Source organism: Lagopus muta, chromosome 5 (assembly GCF_023343835.1).
Source record: "Lagopus muta isolate bLagMut1 chromosome 5, bLagMut1 primary, whole genome shotgun sequence".
Classification (NCBI taxonomy): Eukaryota; Metazoa; Chordata; class Aves; order Galliformes; family Phasianidae; genus Lagopus; species Lagopus muta.
In genome coordinates this window covers 21,289,719-21,316,301 of record NC_064437.1, presented here as the reverse complement: position 1 = coordinate 21,316,301, position 26,583 = coordinate 21,289,719, and the positions used below count along the sequence as shown (strand labels likewise).

The 26,583-nt window shown below is 37.0% G+C and overlaps 1 protein-coding gene across 2 annotated transcripts in view; it reads right to left on the bottom strand.

Annotated features, from left to right (window-relative positions):
- Positions 1-634: 634 nt before the first annotated feature.
- DENND1B (DENN domain containing 1B) overlaps positions 635-26,583 on the bottom strand; it is a 144,857-nt gene continuing 118,908 nt past the window's right edge. For both annotated transcript variants that reach the window (XM_048944265.1, XM_048944266.1), the window contains 5 exons: positions 25,712-25,768; positions 24,796-24,906; positions 10,149-10,228; positions 9,208-9,424; positions 635-8,060 (listed from right to left, as the gene is read on the bottom strand). In XM_048944265.1, the coding sequence (XP_048800222.1) occupies positions 7,512-8,060; positions 9,208-9,424; positions 10,149-10,228; positions 24,796-24,906; positions 25,712-25,768 (1,014 nt within the window). In that variant the 3' untranslated portion in view covers positions 635-7,511. The remainder of the gene's footprint in view (positions 8,061-9,207; positions 9,425-10,148; positions 10,229-24,795; positions 24,907-25,711; positions 25,769-26,583) is intronic.

Below are 26,583 nucleotides of genomic sequence, written 5' to 3'. Positions count from 1 at the left end.
GAAAAATTAAGGGCTTTAATTTTTTGTAACTTCCTCCATTGACTTGTAATTTGGATCTCTGAGAAGAAGCTCCTTTACCTCAGCCATCTGCTTTCAGAGCTGAACAAATATGTGGGCACACCTACTGGGAAAATGAAGAAATGACTGAAAGATGTGCCTTGCTTTACCTAGCTGTCACAAATCCTACATTGCCATTACAACCTGCATCACTCTGCTATCTAGAGGAAGATGGTTCAAGTCTGGTAGCATGTGTTAAAATCACAGCCTCATTGTTTTCTATGAATGTAACTTGCATTTTTATCAGTTGCAGATTGAGTACATCAGTACTGAAATCACAGCCTTCACGGTTTTTCTGCACAAGACATCAGTTTGCCCTTAACTGTGATTTGCTCTTAATTCAGAAGAGTGAATCACAAACCAATTTTTAAAGGATGCTAAACTGCCGTTAGAATTACAAAGGACATCAGCATTTCACTTTCACACTAAACTGTACTTAAAATTAGAATACACAATTTTCTCTGCATTTGAGAAACTGAAATAATGGATAAAAGCTTCCAATAAAATAAAGTACTTTTCTATTATTCTACATATGTGTTAAGTATGAAAACACTATTGATGCCAATCCATCAAACAAGATCACCCAAGTTGTTAAATATCGATAAGTTTTATTTTATAATACAGTGTTGGGCACTTGATGGCAATGTGGACTTCACCAACAACTTCTACTGACAACCATAAACCTGGAAAACACCAGCCCTCTCCCCTCCAAATTAAACAAAACCAAACAAACTCACAGCTCTTTTCCTACACATTACACAGTGCACTACTAAGAGTAGTCTAAGGTCTGAAATACAATTCTTGAGATGATTTTGAACAGTAGTCCAGAGGGTGCAAAAGCATGGAATACATTTTTAGGTTTGGTTCCAGTTGTATTAACAGCCAGTGATTAACTAAAATGCTAAACCTGTTAGCATAATGCTGGTTAGGCTTCTTTATGTCTGCAAAATCATTAAAAATGGTCAATAAAACCTCAAAATGCACTGTATTTTATATCTTTTTTATAGGTATTAAAAAACATAAGGACATTAACATTGATTTCAAAAGTCACTAATAAAATGTGCTGGAAAAATTAGAAGTGATTGGATATACAAGGTGTCTTTTTCCACAGTGAGAATTTCTCATCATAACTGAGACGGGTCTTAAAAAAGCAGACAAACACAAACGACCAGTTTGCTAAACATCTAGGCATTTTAAATTTCCTCCTCAAAAACCATAAAGTAACAGATGCAATGCTCTTGTGCATTAGCTGCACCAAGACTAGCTGTTCCACAGTGCTTTATTGCCTCATACAAGTAAATTAATTTAAAGAAGCTCTCCAGGGAAAACCAAAGGTTAAAACAAAATGTACATCAGTATACAAAGATATTAATTTACAGAAAATTAAAAGGATACTGGCAACATTAGTAGATTTTTTTAAGTAATGACTTATGATAATTAGGGATGTCACAAACTAAATTCATAATAACTATCAGGTCATCATCCTGACCTGTCCCCTCATTGGTGCTAATGAAAAGCAGTGCCTAACTCCTTGTTTATTTTTAACAATTATAGGAAAAAGTGATCAAATTATAACTAAAGATTACGAATTCTAATATTTAATCCTATCTCAGCTGAAGTGGATACAGTTTTAAGATTACCCACTTGTACATAAACACCGGCTCAAGCTTTATTATTTCTGTAGAATGTGACATCCATAATTATTCCTGGTCATTGGAAATATACATTTGCCTCATTAGAATATATTCTTCATATTTTTATCTTACAACCATGTTTCAGTGCTACATGTAATTTTACACATTTTCTAAAAATACAATTTCAAAGACCTGCTTGAAAAGCAGATGTGCACATTCAAAACTACTAAATTACTTTGAAACAAGGAGAAATATTGCACAAAATTCACTGAAGATTTGAAAGTCAACACATTCCCCCTGAAACCAAGTAGCTCCCTTATTTTTAACAGAATGTCAATTCACATAGAACCATAACAAACTCAATTTTCAAATGCTAATACTGTCACTGGATTCTAAATACTAATATCTTTAGTATTGACCTAGGGAATAGTATAAGTGAATCTGAGTACCCTTTACTATAGTAAAACTGAGGATAACTTTCAGCTGTGTCACCTGCTTCATATTCCAACTCAGCTGAAAATGGCAACCCTGTCAACTACCTGGCCCTCCACACCATGCTGGCCACGTACCTTTCAGGAAACTATTCAGAGGAAGTTAAGCAGCCTCCAGGAAAGTCCTTAATTAAGTACTTTCAGCTGGCCACCAGATGAAACTATGAAACAGACATTACAAAGCAAATCAAGGAAAGTTTTACACATAAATAAATACCATCCCTTTTTCATTCCTTTATTCTCATCCACCCTGAAGAACAAGATATGGCCCACACCCTTGGGGTGGGGACAAGGACATATTCTGTCCAGCCCAGATTCTGTTAGCAGGTGAGCAACACTTGGCAGACACACACATCTAATAGCAGCAAAGACGACGTTACAGCAGACAAGTCACACATCCATCCACGCTGGTTTTGCTGGTGCATTCCTACATTCACACTTCAAAGATTCACTGTGGGAGCAGGCAGCTTTTACCACTCCAGGCTTTGCAATAATGAAGCTGCTTACCTCTGACACCATTTTTGGTAGCCCCAGTTATTTAGGCTGAAGTTCTAGCCTGCTGGGAGCAAGCTGACTGAAGTCTCACTGCACCTGGACGGAGGGCTGGCATCAAGAGATGAGAAAACATCTCTCTTGGGAATGAGGGGCAGCCCAGTCTCTCCCCGCAGTTGGGGAGGACAGCAATTCAGAGGCTTTCTGCTGGGCAGGGTACCACAGGCAGGATTTCACAGGGGTGCATTTGCAAAAGGACCTCGCACTGGCACTTTGTTTATTGCATGAAATGTTTCTTCAAATTACATGCATAGAAAAAGGCTTTGAGATGCTCCTAGCAATTTGATTAGACAGTTGCACCGAAGAAAGATTGTTCTGTAGGACTGAATATGACTGATTGGAGGTTGAAAAATGGAAGCTGTTTCAAAAACCTGGCTTAGCTTTCTTTTGCCTAAAACTTTACACAGTTGACAAGAACACGAAGCTGTAACACGCTCATTCTAAAATCCAAAAAGACATCTAAAACAGATTTTTGAGCTCTAAAACATTTCTCTAACAGACTGGGTGAGATTTTCAGAAGCTCCCAGCATGTCTGAAGCTCCATCTGAAGTCTGCATTACCATGCCTGAGAGAGCTACTGATGGGATTTTGAGGACCCCATCTTCCACCAAAGAGCAGCACTACCAATGAAATGCTAAATGACAATGAAGATTTCAGTCAAAATGTTATATGAGAACTTCTACAACAACATTTTTTCCTCAAAACAAGTCTAGTTTTAGGAGCCACATAATCTCCAAATCTGTGGGATGGGAGAGCACACCACTGCCTTCCCTCTGCATGCATAGAGGGTAGGCAAGAATCACCTTATTGCCCACAGTACTGCTCTTCCCTGTTTTCCACAGCGTTGCAATGCTATATGCATGGATGGGAAGGCATTGACTGGGACAACACATTATTATCCATTCCAAGAATCCCAGAGGGGATTTATCCCATAGGCAGAACTATTTTTGCCTGTATGATTCGGTTGGAATCACCACAACTGGATTCTGAAATCTGGATTTCCATAAAGTCCCTCATGGGGACTCCCAGGCTCTGCTTCAGTATCTCACTGGAACAATTCAGCAATCTTTTTCTACCGCATTTTCTTTTTCCCTCAAAACAATACAGCTCATTTCAGGCAGACATCTATGTTAAATGAACTGTCTGTTTAGGTCAGAAATTTGTTCCTAAGTCTAAGAACAGACTACAAAGCTTAACCACATAACCTGATATCTCCCTACAACACGAGGAATGGGAAGCTTTTTGAGATCTTGATGTGTTAGGAAAAAAGAGGACTCTGACAACCACCACAGGAGCTCTGACCAAACAGCATTCAATTCTCACCAGCAGCTGGTGAGGAACACTGATGATTTTCAATGACATTAGAACAATTTCCACAAATAAGAAGCATACAAGTCTAAAACTTGTAAAAAGTACTGGACCTGAACGATTTATCTAAATAGAGAACTCAATGTGGTAATAAAAATACTGCATATGTAGCCAATAGACAGCTTTATATTAGCACAAGGACAGAGGAGAAGAGTGTTGAATCAAAAATATTATTCTGGACTTGTGTCTATTTGGTAACTGGTAATGACATTTCAATAAGGCACAAATACTAGCCTTTTTAAACATCACTGATACTAAGTGGAAAAGATTCTGTAACGTTACACATCTAAAAAGGTACCTACAGTTAAATTCAATGTAGATATATGACTGAGATTTTTGAATATATACAGGGTTCAAAACCAAAAAGACATACCGCTTAGTGACTGTAAGCACCCCACAAGCTTTATAAATAGTAAGGAAAGAAAGCAGAAACATTTTGATGGCAACTGAAATAAAAAATAATTCTAAGTTAAATTTTATCTCCTATCTATTGTAACTCAGCTGTTTATTTCTTTTTATTTCGTTTTTTCACTCAATGTAACAGCGAATTATTACTGCGATGCATCAATCTTGATCCACTAGCAAGTTTTCAATTTTACTTTCCTTATAATAACTATGTGAATATTACCAGCCTCATATGGCTTCCATATTTTTTCCACAAAGGTGAGAATAGGACAATCTATGTGATAATAGGAGTTCAGTGCCTAACTCTCATGTAAAGTCAGCAGGATTAATTTATCAGATAGACATTTCTGAAAAGCATTTTCTGGCAGCATTCCTGGACCTGCGTGTTTGATTGATTTGAAAGGAACAATGGCCAGAAGTTCTGAAACTTTCCTGCATAAGACATCAATATTATCTTTAATAAACAAAGATAACAAGATCATCTTAGATAGAAGTATGGAGAGAAGCACTGCATTGGATGCAAAAGGCAAATTTTGGAAATTGTGAGGACGTGGATGAGAACAAGTGAGAAATTCTACAAGAACACAGACCTTTGCATCGGCTTTCTTCCCTTAGATGCATTTAGAAGCACTACATTTGGACAATCTTTAGTACCAGTGAAGAACAATGTCCTCTACTGTGTCATTAATATCACCTCCCAACAAGTATCCATCTATCAAGTTTTCCTGCTGCTCTCATCTGAACAGAACCTGAGTCAAACACTCTGACCTTCCTGGAAAGGTTACAACAAAAATTATTTAATTATTTTAATTTTTAATTATTTAGCTCCTTTTGACTGTGTAAAATATTTTGCTAGATAACATTTTTACATGAATTTTAAAAATCTATTTCCAGCTTATACAGCATGTTGTTACACATTACCGTGAACCAAAGGACAGCGCACAGAGCTCAGCACATTAAACCTCTAATCCAGAAACACTGAGATTCTTCAGCAATACATATTGCAGATGCCCTCAGGAATGCTCATGCTCTAATCAGATGCAGACTTTTCCCTAAGATTTCCACTTTTACAACCTTTTACCTCCCTTGCACTGATTGTATCTGGAGCCTTATCCTCAGCAAGTACTGAGTCTCCCCTTCTCCCCAAACAAACCAAAATTTTGGAACACATCATTGAAACTTTTGCTTTAAAGCTTTATGCAGGGATGCCTTTGCAGCTCTTCAGTAAAGCATCAAACGTTGCCTGTCTAATGAGATCAATCCATTCCCTTAGGTCAGCTGCCTTGCAATAAAGCAGTCAAGAAAACCCTTTCCATTTGTGCTGGCTAGAAGGAAAATTCATTCATAAATCTCAGCGTGGAGACTGATATTAAATTTTGCTACAAACTACTAGAAAGATATTAAAGCGCAATCTGATCCAACTCCTGACCTCATTAAGTTGCTCACTCAGGCCTACGCCGAGGCTATGACTAAACATTCGTGCCAAAATGAGAAAGAAAAAAACACTTCTGGCACCAGTTTAGAAGAGCAGGAGAACATTCGTCTCAGGCACAGTTCATTTTAAAACCCACGTGTTACTTCTGTTAACTGCATCACAAATATCCTTCAAAGCTGACAATGGTAATCTATTGAAACTTGACTTCACACCTTTCCTATGCTGAGCTATCCTGAAAAAAAGAATGCACGTAAGGTAAGATGGAGAGGTAGAGAAAGAAAAGTGGTGAATTCAAAAACAAAAAAAAAAAAGGGAAGTGAAAATGAGAGTTGCCCCATATAACAGGAGTAATTTTTGGACTTTAAATATGTAAATATTCTTCAGGAATGCTTCCAGAGGAAGACAAATACTTGTTCTAAATACAGTGTGCAGTATGCCCATTTATTCTCTTTCACAAAGTTTGTTAAAAAGATTTTTAGGTGTAGAAAATGGCTAAGATGAAAGTTGGGTATAAGCTGTCTTAGGTTGAATCAGCAATTTTAATTTTCTAGTGTTACATGACTTTCCCAGTGATGAGTATTTAATAGTTTAACTAAATATGATTTCCAAGTAACAGCAACTCGAACTACTTTCAGAAAGTACTACGAATCAAAAGAAAATGTTGCAGAAGAGGCACAAATTAGTTTCCAAACAGTAATAGATTGTAGAAAATAACAATAATAATAAAAAAGGAATCTATCAATTCCACTTACACTTTCCTTTCTGAAAATTTGTAGATGAAATAGTCTACGTATGGAAACTGGATAATATGCCTTTAAAGTGTCTTAGTTGTAAACAGAAGTTAATAAACTTCACATTATAATTCAGCACTTCATGTACTTTACAGAAAAGAGAAAAGCACATGCTACCTTTCTGAAATCTGGAAGACAGAGCCACAGTTTAAGTTTGCAGTAAGTTCCAAGTTATAGTCACAAGTGATTCCTCAATCTAAAAAAACCCTTCCTTTTCCCCCTCTTTGCTGAAGAAAATTCTTGTCATGGAGTATCATTATTGCTGTTTTGTACATTTGCATTCATCTTCTAAGATAGTTAAACCTCTTCTCAAAAGATTAAGGCAATTATCATTCACTAAAAGTATTAACATTTGTACATTTCAAACAAATCTAGATTGTTTGGTTCGTTTCCTGCTTAATGGGATTAATACAGTACCTTCAAAACCTGGTTACCTATTAGGTGATAACTTTCCTGCTGCTTAGAGGAAGTAAACGCTAGGAAGCACCATACACCTGCTGTATTTGTAGCACAGAGACTAACTAGTACCTGATTTAAGAGTGCATTTATATATTTAGTTCCATTTTGTGGACCTAACTACAGCCAACAAAAGAACTGGGTAAACATAGAAGCAAATGTCCCAGTGGCAGAAGATGCATACTGAATTGAAGAGAATTGTTTTTTATAATTGAAAATCTCTTATTCCTTTTTCAGATTTTGGTTACCACGTTATATGGAGTCCTGAGTAGTCTCCCTTTAAACTTCTGATGGGAGTAAAGTTCCTCTTCTTGTAGTTCTCTTACGTTTTATTTCCACTGCTACTGCTGGATAAGCTATCCTTTGAAATATTTAAACCATAATGAAAAGCAGAATTCAGCTTACATAAAGATACCACTTCCTGAAGAAGCCCTCCCTCATCTGGAGTTTCACTTCCTTCCTTCCTATCTTTCTCCCAAGGGACAAGAATGGATGGATGTTGAGCAAGATTTGCTGCGAGCGGATCTTCTGAGGTATTGCTTAGTGTTTCATTCTGCTTCGCATACTTATAGCCCACTTTGAAACCTTCTAGAGAAGCAAAATGGTCACTTGATCGTACTGGAGATGGGGATGCTATACAGCCACTAGTGGTGTCCATCTTGTCAGTAACAACGGTTTTCTCTCTGTTTTCCTCTTTCAGGTTTGAGAGTGATTCTCTATGGCCACCAGAAGAAACTTGTTTTCTCGGAGATGGAGGGAGTTGTTTCCCATGGAGGACACTGTCATCCTGACCGAGATTCCAGTCTGCTTGGTCATTAGCACTGCTGCACAGTAGGGTCAGGTTGCTCTCACTAGGTGCATTCGACTTGTTCTGAAAGAAAGAATGTGTTTATATTTAATGTCACAAGAAACACTAACACTTATAAAACAGAAATGCTGTAATGGATTTTGTGGGCTCCTAAATCATGGATTGCCTTTTGGTTTCAGTGTTACAAAGCAACAGTTCCAGAAACAACGTAAGAGCAAGGTTGTGGTTTGTTGTTTTTTTTTTGTTTGTTTGTTTTGTTTTTTTTTAAGCTCTCTTTCCAGAATGCTGTTTTTTATCCAAGGGATCACCTTTTGTATAAAGATTCCGCATCCCCTGTCCTTTCAGTCTCTGCACAAGCAGTTTTGACAGTGAACAAAGACACTTTGCTGGTTTGTACCATAAATATGAGAAGGAGCTAGACTAAAACTAAAACCAGATGGTATTTCCTCTTTCCTTCAGTAATTAATTATACCAACTTTTAGCTAAACAAACAAAAATGGGCATTTTATTAATGTGACCCCTGCGTGACATTCATAATATCAAATTTTACAAGCTTTTTAAACATTTGTCAGAATTTGTTGTTTCAGTGACAAATCTCTGACTATCAGATTCCTTTCAGCAAAAATAAATGTTGGACAGCTGATATAAGCCAGAATTCAAAAACACCAGTATTTTTTCAGCTAACAACATGGCAGTGAGTTGGGAAGGGTTTATAAAGTTGTAGGCAAGAGCTCTGACCCAAAAAGTGATTTGCTTGTGGATTCCAAGACTTCTGATGGAAATGGCTTTGTATCAATATGACTAATTTAATGATGCAATGTGAAAATGGAAATTCCTTCTAAACCGCATAACATAGATTAAAACTAGCTCTGGGAATTCAAGATTGGACAACTAAATATAATACTAAATTATCTGATTAAGTAAATTATTACATTATTAACAGTTTTGTATGCGGTTACTGTTAGAAGGGAAAAAAGTCCGTTTTCCAGATGACTTGGTAAACTGAACAAAAGTGTAACCAATATCTTGACTCATGAAAATCCATCACAAAGCTACCAGCATGGGTGTGCTGTTTTGCAGCAGCAGAATGACATGCTAGCAATTGTAAGGACTATTCAGTAGTGACAGGTCTGCATGTTGTTGATTTCAGCAGTGCAGGATTCCAGTATAAAGGACTGTGGTTATGTTCAAGTGAAACCAGGAGACTAACCGTAGTCTTGTAATCAATGTCATCCATCGACCTAAAGAAGTCCAGGCTCTTTGCTCCTGAAAGCTTTCCTTGATCTGAACTGTGTGTGCTCAGCGTGTCCAAAATCTCCCCAAGCAAGTCCATTTCTCCTTGTTGCTGTGAAGTTATTCCAGTGTCCCCGGAATCATCACTATCATAAAAGCAAGCAGAAGCTTCTTCACTGTCTTCTGATGATAACCTAAAGACAAAATCTTTTGCATCAGTTGGGAGCACAAAAACTACATTATTACAGACACTCCTGAAAGTAAGTAGCAGTATACATTCAAACACTTAAAATGACTATAAGCCCCACTTTTCTTCGAGGTCAACAACCCTACCTAAACATAGATGTACAGATCTACACAGAGGCAGTGGCCATTTGGTGATTCTTCACTTTGCTCCTCCTTAACCACTCAACTATTAAGTTATCCTTAACACGATATCCCAAACCTTCCCAGGAATTTGATTGTTATTCCAAATTTGGTTCCACTTTTGCCTTGTCTATACTTTACATTTAGGTAAGCATTGCTACACCTCTCTCCAGCTGATCTAGCCACATCTTTTGTTCTAGTGGCAAGGCTCTCATACTGCAACTCTTCTTCTGTCACCTGAGCAGATTTACCCAAGTAATGCTTACCTGCAATTGCAAACAGTGTTTTTGTCTCTTATTTTCTCTTTCACTCACTGCAACAACCTTACTTCTGACCTCCAAGCTACTGCAGTCTTTCCCTAGTGTTGTCTATTTGGAATACTTCTAAAAAAGCTCCTTCCATGGCCAAAAACTCAAGGACCAGGTTAGCTGAGGTCACCATGTTGACAAACAAAATTTCACTCTTCTTTGTATCCTGACCTGTAAAGATTCAGGATTATACTAAACTCTCCTAATCACCATACATACACACATATCCCAACAGGCCTCTTACTTGCTTGTTCTCTCTATTTCATCATCATCATCTTCATCCAAGGTAAAATCCTGGTTATTGAGGTGCTGGTTGAAACGTGTCTGGAGGATAGAAAACTAATATTACACACTTCTTGTCTTTTTTAAACAAAGGAAACAAAACTCAAGTGCACGCCAGCATTATTTGGAATCTAACTGCTACCACACTCGTTAAAGACTTCCAAAGCACCAATAAGGAAAGGCACATATTGACCCGGTCTTCTAGAAGTTGTTATAAGAAAACTCAAAATTCACAGATGTAATCAGTTAAAGAGCTAGAAAACCATTTTTCCTCATGGTCTGTGGAGTGCATTATTATTTATGCAGAGCCTTGATTAGCAGAAGGCTGCCTATACAATGTAAAGCATCACTCAAGCTACTACCTATCCTTTCTCATAAAGACAAAGCACTGTAATTTACTGTTTTCTGACAGAAATATCTGCAAAGTTCTGAAGTTAATGTGGTCTACTGAGCATGAAGAAGAATGGATTTCTGAAAGTGGCAAGAAGCCTGGAGTCTCTTTACACAATTGAATTTATATTTGAGTGTTAAGAAGGATAGAGTAAACTACGTCAGCTTGAAAGCTGTACAACAAGGATGCCTTTGTGCAAGATACTTTATTTTAAATTACACTTACTTAAGTTTAGTGTACACTCAGAGCATCCTATTAGAAGCCTGTACAGAGCAGTTAGCTGTAAATTCACACATTATCATACTGAGTAACCTGTTTAATCACATTTTTATTTGGCAAACATGACCAGGCTGAAGATTCTTACTACACTTGGAAAAAAATCTCTATCTTGACCAGAATGTTTAAGTTAAAAATTTGTGAAACACAAGTGATAGTCAGAAGGTCTGTGCATCTCTTACAATCATTTCATATCAAAACCCCACAAAAAATTAACAGTGCGGACAATCCATCTACAGAAGGGATTCCAAGCTTTGTAAGACTGGCTATAATTTAAAGACACATGGACGGAATTTGTGCAAAGGGAAAACAATGTTAGCTAACTTTAAAGAAAATCATACACAAGTATAAAGAAGTGCTACTACCCACATCTCATCATACAGTTCACCAAATGCCTGCAAGCCCCTGGTGAGGAGGAAATATGGCCTTAATTTCAGGCAAGGAGCTCAGAGATCTTGTATTGTGAGGATTACAGTATGTCACCTATTACAGATGTTCTCAGGGTTCTACATGTACCAGGATACACACCATACTTTTTTTTCCTCCGTTATTAACAGGAATGACTCAGTGTATATTCCTTATAGTCTGACACATATTTTCTCTTGTCCAACAAGAGACTAAGCACTTCCTATACTTCTTTGTCCACAAAGAAAAAATGTGGCTTTTAATGTGAAAAACCAAGTAACAGCTAATAAAAAAAAAAAAAAATGTAGTATTAAAAACAAGGAAAGAAACCAGACTACGCTTCATGCTGAATGAAAGATATAAGATGGACCACAGAGGAACAAACATGATATTAATATTGCTACTGTACAAGGACTGTTCTGAAACTAAGGCCTCCTACTTTATTATGGTGGCTCATGACATTAGGGATGGATGTTTGTAATGTGGCAGTAGAGGCTGAACCTTCCTACCAATATTCCACCACATTTTGTTGCCACGTGACAGATGGCAGCAGAGGGACTGTCTGACAAAATGGATTCCGACATAGAAGCGCGTATGAAGCAAAGCAGTGTCATTGAATTCCTCCAGGCAGGAAAAAAGGCACCCACTGACATTCATCAGTGCTTTCTGAATGTTGATAGAGACCAAACAGTGGATGTAAGCACTGTTAGAGTACTGTGACAGTGGATCATCTTCTCTGGTGCAGATGGTTATGTGTGCGGTGTGCAGACTCTTTTTCACTGCTGGTGAAAACGCACAGCCACTGGTGGTGACTATGTTGAAAAATCATTTTGTAGCTGAGAATTTGCTCTATGAGATAGTGCTATTGTGTTCTTTGTATCCATTGTAGTTTCCATGGAAATAAATAGGAGGCATTACTCTCAGAGTGACCTACATATTTTACTGATAAACACCTTATAGAACACTCTCTGGTTTGACTTAGCTTAGCAGAACAAACAAATAGTGCTCAAACACAATATTAAGATGTTTGGACCATTTTCTGAAGCACTATTTATTAAATATAAAACTGGGAAGGTTTAGGAAATGTTACAGATAAACCAGGTAAAACAGCTTTGAATGAGTAAGCCATCATAAGATATAACTTATCTGACAGAATAGTACTTTACTATTCGTTAGTACGACAAAAATAGGAATAATTTAAAAACTTTGAGCAGGAATGGTTTTACTATAATTATTTTAATGCAAAGAATCAAAATATGTAATAAAACATTTAGAAATAGAAATTAGAAATAGAAAAAAGACAGTTAATGAATGCAGACAAGATCTATTAAATACAGCACAGATTGTCAAGAAAGCAAATTGCTAAAAGATGGCCCACTGGTCTTTCGGTAGCTACACACCAGGGTAGTTACCTACAGTTGTACCGCACCATGCTAAGTAGAAGTATTTTATCTATTCCTTTCATTAGCAGTAGTCAATTAAATTTCCTTTGTAAATTCAAGTTATTTCCAGGCTCTGAGAGTTCTTTGAATTATTTCCATCATTACTGAAATCAATCACACTACTGCAAATAACTACAAGGAAGGTTAACTACTTTGCCTTAATTGATACTGTTAATTGGCTACCTCACTGATTTAAATTTTAGAGTTTGTCTTCACTGAGGCAATTAAAATAGTTTATTTCTGTAAGACTGGAAATTCACTACCTGGTCTGGAAAATTCTGACTGACGTGACATTCACTTACATTAAAGCTCTAACCCTGGAACTGACTTTTGGAGGGCAAAACGCTCTTTCACTTGAAATTTGCATCAGAATTAGATGCTGCCATCTTTTACCTTTATTAACATAAAGAGGAGATTTTTCAGGAAAGAGTCTTTAAAAACGTTGAGAATTTTCTGAAAACCAAACCCTTGTTTATTCTCAGATGGGTTAACTCTGTCAATTGAATAAATTCCTACAAGATAACTCCATGATATGCCAACATAGGAAGTAATTTTTCAGAGAGCTTTTTAAAAGTCTGCAAGTTTAACAATAAAAAAAGTTGTGTCTTTGAAAAACAGGAATGAAATTACTGAAAACCCGCAAACAGCACAGACATAGCAGTTACACATATTTGGCTTCTTGAGGCATCTTAGGGTAGTATTACAGAAGCAAATTAGTGAAAGCAAAATATCGTATATGAAGAGTATAACATAGCAAATATCAACAAACCTTTAAAAAAAAAAATAAATTCTAGGTCCTGTTGGTCAGACTCTGAAAGGATTTCTGCTATCAAATTAGATGTTTAGGCTTCATACAAGAAAAAAATTCAAGATTAATCCAAATTAAATCAGATCCCTATACGGAAAGAAAATGTAAAAGGAGAAAGAAAGGCAAATATCTGTCTGTAAATAACAACATTCTCCAGAGTTTACAGCTCTGCAAGCTGGCCACTGAGACAACAAGCAACACATGTTTTTGAATAGGTGACTTTCCTCTAGGAGCTGCAATAAAAACTACTGCAAGGGAGGGGTATGTCCAGACTCTTTTGCAAAGAAAGAAAAAGAAAAAAAGAAACTCTTAATAAATTGCAAAAGGAGAACCATAAATCTTTTTCAGTGCTCCACTAGGTAAAGTGACATAGTACGTGCACCTGCAAAAGCTGTCAAAGTCATTTAAGAAGTCCTTCCATTACTGACGTACCCTGCTGTTTGCAGTTATTTAAGCTTTTAATTTGTCTTTTCTGCATTTTGAAGTGTGTAACCTTTTTTATACCATTTTATGAAAAAAGGACAGACTTCTGTTTCCTTCCTGATCAGCATTCTAATAACAACCAGACCATTTAAATTTATTACCTCAAGAAATGATATTGTAACACTCCTTTCTTGCTGCACCAGAACTTTATAAAGTCTTAATAGACTGCTGTCATGTTTTTTCTACCAACTGAAGAAACAAATTTCTTAAGAACTACTCTACTGTTTTTCTTATTTGAACTAGTTCTGCTAACATAATAAATATATTATTTAATATATCTACCTTATATCTAAATATTAGCTAAGATTCAGCCTTGGCATTTTATATTTTTCCATCTTCAAGCACCTTGCACCACAGAAACCCATCTCTCACCTTTCTCAGAATATAGCAGAGTTCAACACATGCTGTTTATCACACAACAAGCTCGCACTCACCACAAACCACTGTTGAACCATCTCCCAAGCCTGCATGCAAAATACAGCAAAGGATCAACCACAGCCAGCGCGAGATTATGTTCAGACAACACAGCTCCATGCAGAGCAATGGTTTTTTGCTAGTGATGTTTGGAAATTGCATTCATTCATTCTGGTGGCAGCATACGACTGCAGCTGATCGCTCCTGACTATGGACAGTGGAATGTTGTTGCCATACATTCCATTTTTCACTGGCTGCAAGCAATTGTCTTTAATCCCAAGTATATTCTTTCAATAATAAAGGTGATGCATTTGCCTAAAGATTCAAACCATTGGGTTTCTACCTGACTTCTGACTTCAAAATCCCTTTCCACAAGTGGTTTGTTACCTATACAACTGCAACAAATGCTGATCACTGAAACCAGAAAAAGGTGATGACAGGATAAATGTGGGTAAAATCTAACAAGTGAGAAGGGGTCCTTATACTGTTCTATTCTGCTTGCTGGTAGCCTCAAAAAATGTACAACTTTGGCATAAAAAAGCAGACAAAATACAGGAATGTTAAAGGATTTAAATTTAAGATGGTTACATTTTTGATTGGGCACGAAAGTCAATCTTTAAAATACCAGTTTTTTATTTAATACCAGACCTTTCAGAAGCACAGCTTTCTGGAACGAGTGCTTATTGATCAGCAGCGAGGCAGGAAGTTTAACCAGGCTGCTGCCATTAATTGTCCTCGATGTAAGAAACAAATAATCTTTTGAGTAATGGCAGCACATATATAACTTCACATTTACTGCCTGCTCAATATATCAGCACGTGTAGAATTTCAAGTAAAGAAAAATATCTACTACACTTCAAATACATGAAGTACTGTTTGCTTTTTCTTAATAATTTTAAGATAATTCATTCAGTATGAGAAAGTAAAATAAACAGAAATCCACTATTACTTCTGCTTCAGTTTTTTATTTCACCTATCCTCTATGACACAGTAACAGAAGCAATTACAGTTTCACCTCCAGTAGGGAAGCAAAAGACCAGAGTGCCCAACTTTCCACTTAACCACAACCCACTCCTTTCCAGTTAAAGACTGAGAACTGAAGCAATGGGTAATGAAATCAAAGGAAGCATACTTAACCTTGCACTCCACAAGAGCCAGGACTGATAGGGAAAAGGGGAAGAACAGAGATAAAACATAAGTACAGTTACTAAACTTTCTCTTCCTAGTTGCCTTTCCTTTTTCAAGGGTATGGTACAAATAACCACCGACAAGCTGAAAGTAGTGCTTGGAATACCAATTAGCTACACCGCCACCAGCCCAAGATGGATGTGAAATAAAATTCCAGGTGAATTTCTAGAAGTGGTCTCTTCAAAAATTCCTTGCATGCTTTTACCCATATAAAGTAAGATAACATAGTGATGCCGTGCTGTTTGATATATAGAAGTTGCCTTGAATATAAGCTAAATGGATACCATCTAAGATGCCAAATTTCCTTTTATTAGTAAAGGTAGTAGCATTACATGGGACTTAAGGCTAGTTTTACAGACTTCTTAATGCAACATAAAAACAGCTTCATCTTTCCCAGGATAAAGATCTTCTCCGCTTCAACTTATTGAGATGCATAGATAATGCATTTGAAAGATCGTGAAGTGGCTGGAAAACATACAACTGTATGCCATGAGACAACAGTGTCCTTGATTCTGAGATCCCGATAATTGAAATGGCACAGGAAAAGAAATCAACAAAGTAGGTCCCCAATGAGAAAAAGAAATCCTTTCTGTGGCAATAAAGAGTCTGCCACAGCAGGAAAGTCCCCAAAGTATGTTTAAAGACAAAGGCAACATGAACAGGAATATCAGCGCTGAGGCAGGATTTGTCACAGCAGTGACATCTCTTGAGACAGATGGTCATGGAAAGCACGTTCTTATTATTTCTGTTCCAAATTTGGACCTTGACAAATTAACAAATTCTATGCTTTCTACATTCATACTCCTGAACAGACGTTATTTGAGGATTTTACTCAAATAAGATACTGCTTTGCATTTTTACAGATTAAATACATTTCTGCTCACTTTTCTCAGACACAGTTGTTTATCTTCCAAACGACAAGTCTCCTTTTCTTTGATGAATCGGAGTGGTTTCTTTTGGGAAGCCCATGACATGTACCACCCCTGTGCACCGACTGAGGCCCCAAAGCTGCCCACAGCTGGCATTGCCCTACACAGCCAGCTCAGTCTCATCCCTCTCCATGGCACAGAGGCCATTCTTAGCGAAACTGGCCACTTGCAGCTGACATGCTGTGACATCTGGGCACACAGAGCACAGCAAAGGAAGGCAGCCTGCCTGAACTTGTGTTGGCAGCAAGGAAAAGCATTAGCCTTTTAAAATTGGACATAGAATCATAGAATCACAAGGTTGGAAACGACCTACAAGATCATCATCTGAGATTGCCAGTGCTATTTGCAACAACTAAAGGCAGCAGCTATTTTATCAACAATAATTCTTTCTGGTTTGGTGGGGATTCTTTTGTGAGCAATTTTATGAATGAGATTTACTGGCAGAATTTTTAGTTACAGAAACTAACCAAAAAATTCCACTTATTTTGTTTCTTGATAGTAACAATATTCAATTGTTTGACTGAAGGGAAGCAGCAGGATGGAGCACTGAGACCAGTAAAAAGATGAGGGGAGCACACAACAGAATGGAAAAATTAATCCATATCTAGAAAGGCATGTGAAAGGCAGGAAAGAAAGGATGTTTCTGAGGAAGCATAAAAGCCCATAGACCAGAATGTAACACAGAGTGTAGCTTCAGTGATTCAGAAGAGTTGCAAACACGGTTCACCTGGTTGGAATATGTTATCTATTTGATATCATTCTTATACAGGTAAAACCAAGATTACTTGCTAAGCCAATCTTTTAGTTAAAACATATGACATATTCTTGCATCAGCAGAACTATCACATGGCAAAATCCCTTCTGGAATTAATCACGGCAGATCACACACAACTTTTCTCAGAGGAAAAATTATCAAAAGCACAAACATGTTAAGACAATAATATAAGTGACTGAAGGTAAAATGCATTAAGCAGGTGTGATCCTCAACACAAAAGTCATGTTTTTTTTAGACATAAAATTTAATGGGAAGCCCAAATATTACAAAAAAAAAAAAAAATTACATAAAACCTGAGCAGCACTGAACTCTGTCCATCAAACCTCCAGACAACTGAAGAGCCAATAGATACCAGTCACATTTAAATACACAGTCACAAAGAAAAGTGATTGTGCCCTAATACAATAAGATTGACTCCAAATACATTTCTGCCCAAGGCTCCCAGCCAGAACTAGGCACTTAGAGGAGTCGACCCACCCACCTGGCACCAGTAAGGCTATTCTGCTTGACACAAAGAATCTTTACAAGGCACCTAGGAACATGGATGGTACTCTGAGTCGGGTACCTGAACTAATTCCAGCTGCCCTCATGCCTAAATTACACAACAAGCAGCAGGAAAGTGGAATTACTGGGATGTAATCTTGATCCTACATGGGCTGAATTGCCCTTTGGCCATGCCTCTCTTACTCCACTTACTGTGGAAATAGCACAAGATACCATTGCAAGTAACTTCGACATTTTAGTGAAGTGTCTAAAATTATCTGGGTTTAATCCTGACTCTCACATTCAGGGACACTGAGATCCCTGCAGGAAAGGCTTTTTCTGTTTCTTCTACTTCTCCCTCCTTCAGCCCCCAGGGCAAACTTTACTTTCAATTGAACTTCTTTATTCATTTTTTTTCCTCCACTCAGTTACAGGATTAGAGAGAGAAAGAAAAGGTTAGGGAACAGTCTGTGACAGAGCTGAAGCTTTAGATACAAGGTTGTGCTCTCCGAACTTTCAGGCCAGGAGGCAAAAGCAGTCTGGAAGGGACATAGGTGGACTGACCCCTGGGCCCCCTGCTTTGGACAGGGTAGGTCAGAACGCTGCTTGTGATTGCTCCTCAGGAGCACAGAAGAAACAGTAATTTAAGCAGAAGATAGCACTGACATGTTAAGATGTCCATAAGCTCTCCTGTTTGTGAAAGAGTGTTTTTCTTTTAGATTCTTCCATTTGTTTGTAGAAGAAAGGCCCTTCGAAAAGCTGCTCTTGTGTTTGCTGACAAAGTAAATTCTAGTAGTCAGATCTAATAGCCAGGAAAAGCATCTGCAAACTTTTTACTGTCTAAATTTCTCTCTTAGATAGATCAAAGTTAGATGCACTGGTCATATTGCCCTGAAAAATTAAGTGTTCCATTAAACGTCCCACCAGGCAACAAAAAATTCCAGAGCAATTTCCTGATCATTAAACTATCTTTCCTTTTTTTTTTTTTTTTTTTTTTTTTTTAAAAGAACTTTCTTTTTTAAAAAGAATCATGGTAATTAGTGGAGAGATTTCTTGAAAGTTCATTGAAAAAATCCAAAGAAGGACAGGCAAGGATTACTTCATTTCATGGGTTAACAATGGACAGAATCCTGCCAGAGAGGTGCAACAGCCCTTTGCTGAAACCCATGGAGAGAGTGGGCACAGAAGAGAACAGGACTCTCACTAATAAAAACACCAAAACACACTTTACAAAGGTATATACATATATATATATATATACATACATATATATATATATATTTTTTTCTTTTTTCATTTAAATGTGTTCCCTGACTAAATGAAAATCAGCCACCATCACAGCAGAGGCAATGAATGCTATCAGCTGGTGAGGGGAAGCTCTGAGCAATGTGGGGACACCAGCTCTGCTTGTGCTGTTCATTCCTGACAATAAAAGGATGCAAGACACATGGAAACACCTGAATCTTTAGGTTACATTAAACCCTGCTAATATTTTAGTTAATAATAATAATAATAATGCAAGGAAATGGTGCTTGATTTCCAAATGATCTGCTGCCACAAAAAGCAAGGCTTTTATAGGCAAAGGATACACCCTTGAAGCCACGAGAGGGCACTCTCGTAATCTGCAATTTGAATTTTTGCTGCCTAGGTTTTCATTTTTAATTAAAAGGAAATCTGTTTCACAGAATGAAGAGATCTTATTTGACACACCAAGACAAAAGATTTTTGTCCAAGTTAAGAAAGCTTATGATATTTACAGCATTTTTAATTGTGCCAATTTAGCTGAAGAAACGGAATTTACTAACCAACCAAAGCTTATTCCAAAACCCTATTTCTCAGAAACAAAATGTAATTTCCTTTAAAAAATGCGTGTTACTGGTTATGAAATCTATCTATTCGTAAATATTTTTAGTCAATAAGGGGTAAAGATACCTCCAGATATAAAACTAGTGTTTTCCATGAACATAAGGCATGGATGTGATCTCAAGCACATTAACTGAGTACAAATAAAGACAAAGTTCTGTAATGAGAGCTACTATAGTTCTGAAATTATTATCGAGTTATCTGTGAGGCTTTTTTCCCCTCTTTTTTTCTTTTTCTTTCAAGTTCATTCTCAGCGTTCAGTCTCCTAATATAGAATACCTACATTCAGCACTGCATTATCACAAGCATTCTCACTCCTCTTTTATGCTCTTGGAAAAAAACAACTCCTCAGAACAGCCCACTCTCACCACCTTTTTTCAGGTCAGGTGGGTAATCACTTACCGTAGGCCCTCGGTAGCTAACGATGATGTCATTTATTTTCCTGGTCATTGTAGGGGGATTGATAAATGTGGCACTCCTGAAGGTGAGGTTATTCTGAACACATCTTCCTCCCTGACTCTCAATGCCTCCGTTGAACTGAAGCCAAGTACCTACTCCAATCTCAATTACGTACTTTCTAGCTAATACACTACAACAAAGCTGTAAAAGCTACATTTGTCATATGCTAAAGAAAAAAAAAATGTTAATTCTGCTCTGGAATACTAAAAAGCAAGTTCAGACTTGCGTGGCTTTTATTACCTCACGCAAAAGTGTTTTCTTTTTAAAACTTTTTTAGACACTGCATTTAAATCTTGCAAAGTCATGGGAAGTCATTCTCTCGGCTTCTCAATATATGAGCATTCAAAGTAGCGCTGACACTCATGGATTCCTGGTAAATCCACACTTCGAACCCAAATGCCCACGTTTCCATTACGTCTGCAAGCTGGTGCGTGCCTAACAGCCCAGGTATTACATACCTTTCCTTAGAGACAAGGGGGCATTGCTAACTTACTCATTATACCATGAACCCCTTCTTCTTACTCGGTTTTCTGCAAACCTGCAAGGATATTTTATTAGCCACTAAATACGTTAGTACTATTTACATCCTCAAATGCTCTGTTTTTAATAAGCTACCCTATCACCTGATAAAACAGTAAAATTACAAAGATCTTATTCATGAAATCAAATAGATCTTCTGGGCTCATACTAGCCATGTTGTCTTTTCAATTATTTACTTATTTTTTAGCAATTTCGTGGCACTCTGACTGCATACAGGCCCTTGTCTACTCAGAAATCAGCTTTACTTGCACATATGTAATGGAACAGAATTAAAGTAGATTATGCAAAAACTGAATTCTCAGCACCATAATACCCCCTCATCAATAGTTAAAGGAACACAGCAATATCATTGGCAAGACACTGCAAGCAGAGTTGAAGAGATCTCATGCTTGCATTAATTTTTATTTTAAAAATTTATAGCCAGTAATTTCTTAGATATCGTTTTATATCTAATTAAAGTAAAGATAAAACAGAGACTTATTCAATCAAGGCATGAAACGGTTAACAGTGGTGCACATGCCAAGGTTTTAATAAGGCTTAACAATAAAAAGCTTCAACCCTCCACTTTCCCTAGATTTTGTTGTGGTTTTCCCTTGCTTAGGGCAATCCATCTGTTAATGTTGATTTGCAATACAGTTAATCTCATACACGTAGAAAAGTGTAGAACAGCTAACCTAAGCAAGAGTAAGCTCAAATGAATATTACAGAGATAGAACAATTCATCCTAGGCAAAGATTAATTGTGTGTATGTGCGCACGCGTGCACGAAGGCACACACAAGCATGCTCCTGTTATTTCATTTTTTTAGGAAAGAATTTCAAAATGCCAATTAGAGGAGGGAAGCTGATCACGAGCAATTGCAATAACACATTTAATTATTTATCCTCCGATTAGATTTTGACAGCTTTTTTACATGCTAGAATTTGCTTTGATTTGTTATTATTTTTCTGATAGTCTATTGCTGATCTGGCAAAAAAAAAAAAAAAAAAAAGAAAAAATAAGAGCACCGTGAGAGCAGTGCTATAGCTTAGTAAATATTCATTGTTAAAAACAGCTCTGTGCTGTGACCAGTGCTGGTATTCTCCCCGGGCCAAACTGGCCTTGTTTTCAATAAAACCAGAGAAGTATCCTTTCCCTGGAGCCCTGTTAGGCTGAGGCTGCAGTTGGAACTGTCATCTTCACACAAAAGCAAAGGGGCTGGGTTTTACAAACGCAAAGCTTAATTGGGAGATCTTCGTGGATGTACTCTTGACATTTATTAAAGCCTCATCAACAAAACAGGAAATAACCATACTAATTAGCAGACCCACATACAAACTACTATTTATTGGGGTAAAGGCATATTCAGAACAGCAGTCCCCAAAACCCTGTTGTGAACAAATATTTAAAATGGTCTGTCACAATGAAGGAAACTTCTGCGTCATACACAACAATCCAAATGAACTATATTGTACAGTATCTCAGGTAAGTATTAGATGACTTTCATATGCATTCTTTCCAAGCAGCAGAGAAGGAACGGCTCACAGCATGCATCTGACAGGTCAAGATCTAACAACAAATTCTTTATACTTAAGTTATTAAATGTTGTAAGATGGAAGAGAGAGCAAGAAAGTGCAGGGGTGCCTCTTCTTTGGAAGCAAGAAGATTATCAAAAGCACTCTCTCTTCTGCTTGTCATTTGTTTAGGTTTAGGGTGGATATACAAACAGATTCATGCTGCAACTTAATCAATACCTCGTCCCTATATTAATCATCTATCAACATGCATGAACTGCCACATTAGCAGTACCATTACATTGCTGCTGACACTCATGGGTACCATTTTTAGAAATCTAGGTGGAAAGATTCATCTCCAGCATAGAGAGAGTGCTATAGATATAATATTAAGCAATAATAGGAGCAATGAGACTCATTTGTTGTATGCCATAGGTTCAGTACCAGCTCTGAAACACTGGCTCTCTTGTGCACTTGTCAATGCACATATTTATATTTATTTGGATGTAAAGATTAAAATCAACACCTAATCATAAAAACACTGCATTTATTTTTACTTAAAGACTTACCACAGAACAAAAATTAAACCAAGTAGCAAGTAGTGCTGTTTTTTTTTTTAAAAAAAAAAAAAAAAAGTATTTGCCTTTACTTGCCTTTGGAGAGGAAGAAAAGGGGAACAGCGTAAAGAGGAGGGAAAGGCAATAGCGCAAGATCTGAGTTCTTGTGAGCGAGCACCGCTCGCTCTTACCCTAATCCCGGGCTCAGGTGGTGTTGTGGACAAGAGCTGGGGAGAAGACCAGGGACATTCTGGTTGTAGCAGGGCAAGAATGCGAGGCTGTTAGTTACCACGCTTTACAGTAAACAAACCCTTTCTGCATCTATGTATGCATGCATGTATTTACATACGTCTCTAACTATACATGCATAGAAACGTATGGAATGGTATACCTTCTGTCTTCCTCTCAAAACCAGAAAATGTCTGATACGAATAACAACAATAACATTGAGGGATTTAGCAGTGTGCAGCTGTACGAACGATCACACACGCACAGGTTTAATTGTTCTGTCAGAACAGGCCCTCAAAAGAAATGCTAAATTGCATGGAGATAAAGTAATCTCTTGCCTCCTGCACATAGCAATAGGCAGGACTACCACACTAGCAAATTACTGCACATTTTTGTAATAAAAACAGCCTATAAGAATTTGATGCCTCCAAGAGTGCATTTTGTGACATATTTACAGATACATACAATTGTAGATTCACCTACACTGATCTGTATAATATATATATATATAATCTGTATATTGCTTTATGCTGTACAAAAAGCTTTTTACTACCTCACATTATCAAATTATTTTGGTGCAGGGGAAAGAAGTTGCTGTATTTTAAAAGGAGTTATCTATTAGCAGCAAATATTTTAAGAACCCATTCTTGTTTTTAATACTACAGTACTAGAGCCATACGTATAGCACAGTATATCTTCTGTTCGGATACTGAGTGAAGAGAATGTGCTGCAGGCAAGTTTCTGAAAGAAGGGAGGCACCCCAGCTGCCTGTACATAAAAATACAGCGAGGGCACACAGTTTGACACTTTATCACTAGCTTGAAAGGGATCATGAAAGCATGCACAAACTAAAAACTGCCTAAATAATTCAATGCAGAAAATCATTGTATTATTTATAACCCCACTAAAAATCATGACTTAATGCTAACATACAATTTCAGCATTATTTAGCAATTATCTGCATCAATTCTATGTTGAACTTCACTGACTTTGTATTCATTATGAATAAAGCAAAGCTAATTTGAAACTCAATTGATTACAATGGCAATTCAGTTTTTATCATTGCACTCAAGAGCAAAAAGAAAATACTATTACAATCAGCTGGATTGAGTTTCAATACTTGGTATCTGAGGAAGATATATGTGTTAAAAACCCACATGTAAAAATTCATTGTGTCATTAAAAGCATGCAATAACATTGTAATACAAAATCTATATCCAAACATTAAAATACATACATATGCACATTCCTTGCAAGTAAAAAAGTATTATGAAAACTCTTTTCTTGATAAGTCTGGAATAAAATTGTCAAAATGAACACAGAGCCATTAAAACCCTTGCCAAAGTTGGGTCGTTACACCTGTTACTGCAATTTTGGACTAGAGCAGACTGGAGAACAAAAGGATGAGATTGACATCGTATTAACTACTTGGCTCATTAACAAAATAACAAATTATAACTTTCTGAACAGGGCTAAAAGTCATGCAACTGCCAGATCAATTTATTACAAATACAATATTGATGTATTCCATTACCAGAAACTAAAATAGATGGCTTAACACAGGTCTGTGAATAGAGCAGAGCATATTTGCTACAAGAAACCTTTATCAGAAACAGATTTAAGACAAATTAAATCTCAGATCTATACTGATAAATCTCCCGGGTTTTCCCCTCTCAGCAGAGATGAAGTACGAATAGCATTTTTTCTGCTTCTGAGCAGTATGCTATGACAGAAGTATTGCTTTAAACACTGTGATTTAATCATGCTATTCAAACACAGACAGTGAAATAATCTTATACTCACTGATGCATTACTCTAACTGGAAAAAATTTCCTCGCATGCATGTGAAGTAGGACAGACGTTTCAGGGCTCTTACCTGTGCAAGTCTTCGCTTTTCTGAGTTCTCTCTTTTCTCGCTATGCACTGTGTAGACCGGAGCACTCTGCACTGCAACAGCACCACAAGTTCGATAATCTTCCTCACTCTCCTATGCAACAAAACAGATTCAAATTCCTTCATTTATAATCATTATCTGCACATAATATGGTCCTCCATATTATGCATGCAGAGAGCATTCAAAATTATCTTGCCACAATCTATTACTGTCATGAAAATACCATCTGTAGTAAGAAAATCAAATTTAGCTATTCGTGAAGCCAAATTATCAACATCGTCATTTAAAAGATGGATTGTTCAAGTCTCTAGGAAATATTTTTGAAAGTTTTCTTAAAATAGAATAAAATATATTTTTAAAATGTTTCCTTCTCTCTACAGAAAAATCTCAAGCGGAAACACAATCTTCAGTAGGAAAAGCAGCTGCAAAATGCCCAAAACGTCTTTTCTGATATTTCTGCAATGTTACTTTTGTAAAATGAAACTGCTCATTCATTTTTAAACATTGCAATTGTTCACATATCCTATGAAAGCCAGAGAACTACACCTTCTGAAATACACTGCACTGCAAGGCTCTTCCATCGCAAATTCTCAGCTTGAAGCAAAGGCTACAATTGTGATATCAAAGCAATCAACTTTATGAAAACATACATCCTGTTAATGCATCTTTGAAAACCTCTGTTGTTCTATGATAAAATATGCAAACAATAAAGAGATTATTCAGTGGATGCATAGAATGACAGATAGTTGCCAGAGGGCTCGTTATGAAAAATGTATTGTTGAACAAAGGGCTAAGCATATTTCAAAAGTCATTAAAAACACAAATCTCATGTGATTTGTTAAGTATGTGCTTCAAGCATACAGGAAGCAAGGTAAGAGTGTAGAAGTGTATTACGTACCTTATGTTTCAACTTACTCCTCACTTCTTTTATTCCTTGCCTTGCGTGATTTTTTGCCTAGAAAATTAAAAGGCCGCATGTAACTCTGTAGCCATGCAACACACTTTATGATGCCGCACTTATTGCGCCTATTTCCTTTTTTTACACTTGATGCTATAAAGGACAATTACCTGTTTCACAAATGTTGTGCGTGCCTTGTCAGGATATCTGATATATTCATGCTTTGTCAGTATATATAGGGCTCTTTCAGTACATGCATGCCAATGCAGTGAAAACACACATGCTCAAAAATTCTCCGGTATTACGAAAGACAGGCTGAAAATGGCCTTTACTCACGCCTTTATTTGAAACGGTCCTTTAAATTTCAAAGGCTTTTTTAGCAGTAAGGCACATTGGAAAAATGTTAAGATTTTTCAAGATGACTGCTACAGTGTTCCAGTCTGGCAACTTGCAGGGCAACATCAATCTTAAGAGAAATGAAGTGATTTCATATGCAGATGGAGATTTTGCCCAGTGTTGCTGAACAGAATAGTGCTGCTATTTAGGGCAGAATTGTGTATGTATTAAAATAGGCAGCTAAGGATCACTGTTGCATAGAAAACAGAATCAAGACTGTTCTTCAATAGAGAAATGAATTATCAATACAGAATACCGTGTTCTTATGGGGGAAAAAAAAAAAAAAAGAAAGAGAAAGAGGGAGGGAGAAAGACAGAGGGGGAAAAAAATGGAGAGAAAGATAGGTGAGGGGAACAAAACAACAAAGAAAACTAAGCCTGATAGAAAGTGTGTTCTTCTTATGTGGATATAGCTCGTATAGGAAAAAGCCAGAAAAGTTTTCAAGGTTGTCTTGAAAATAGAACACTATAAAATAT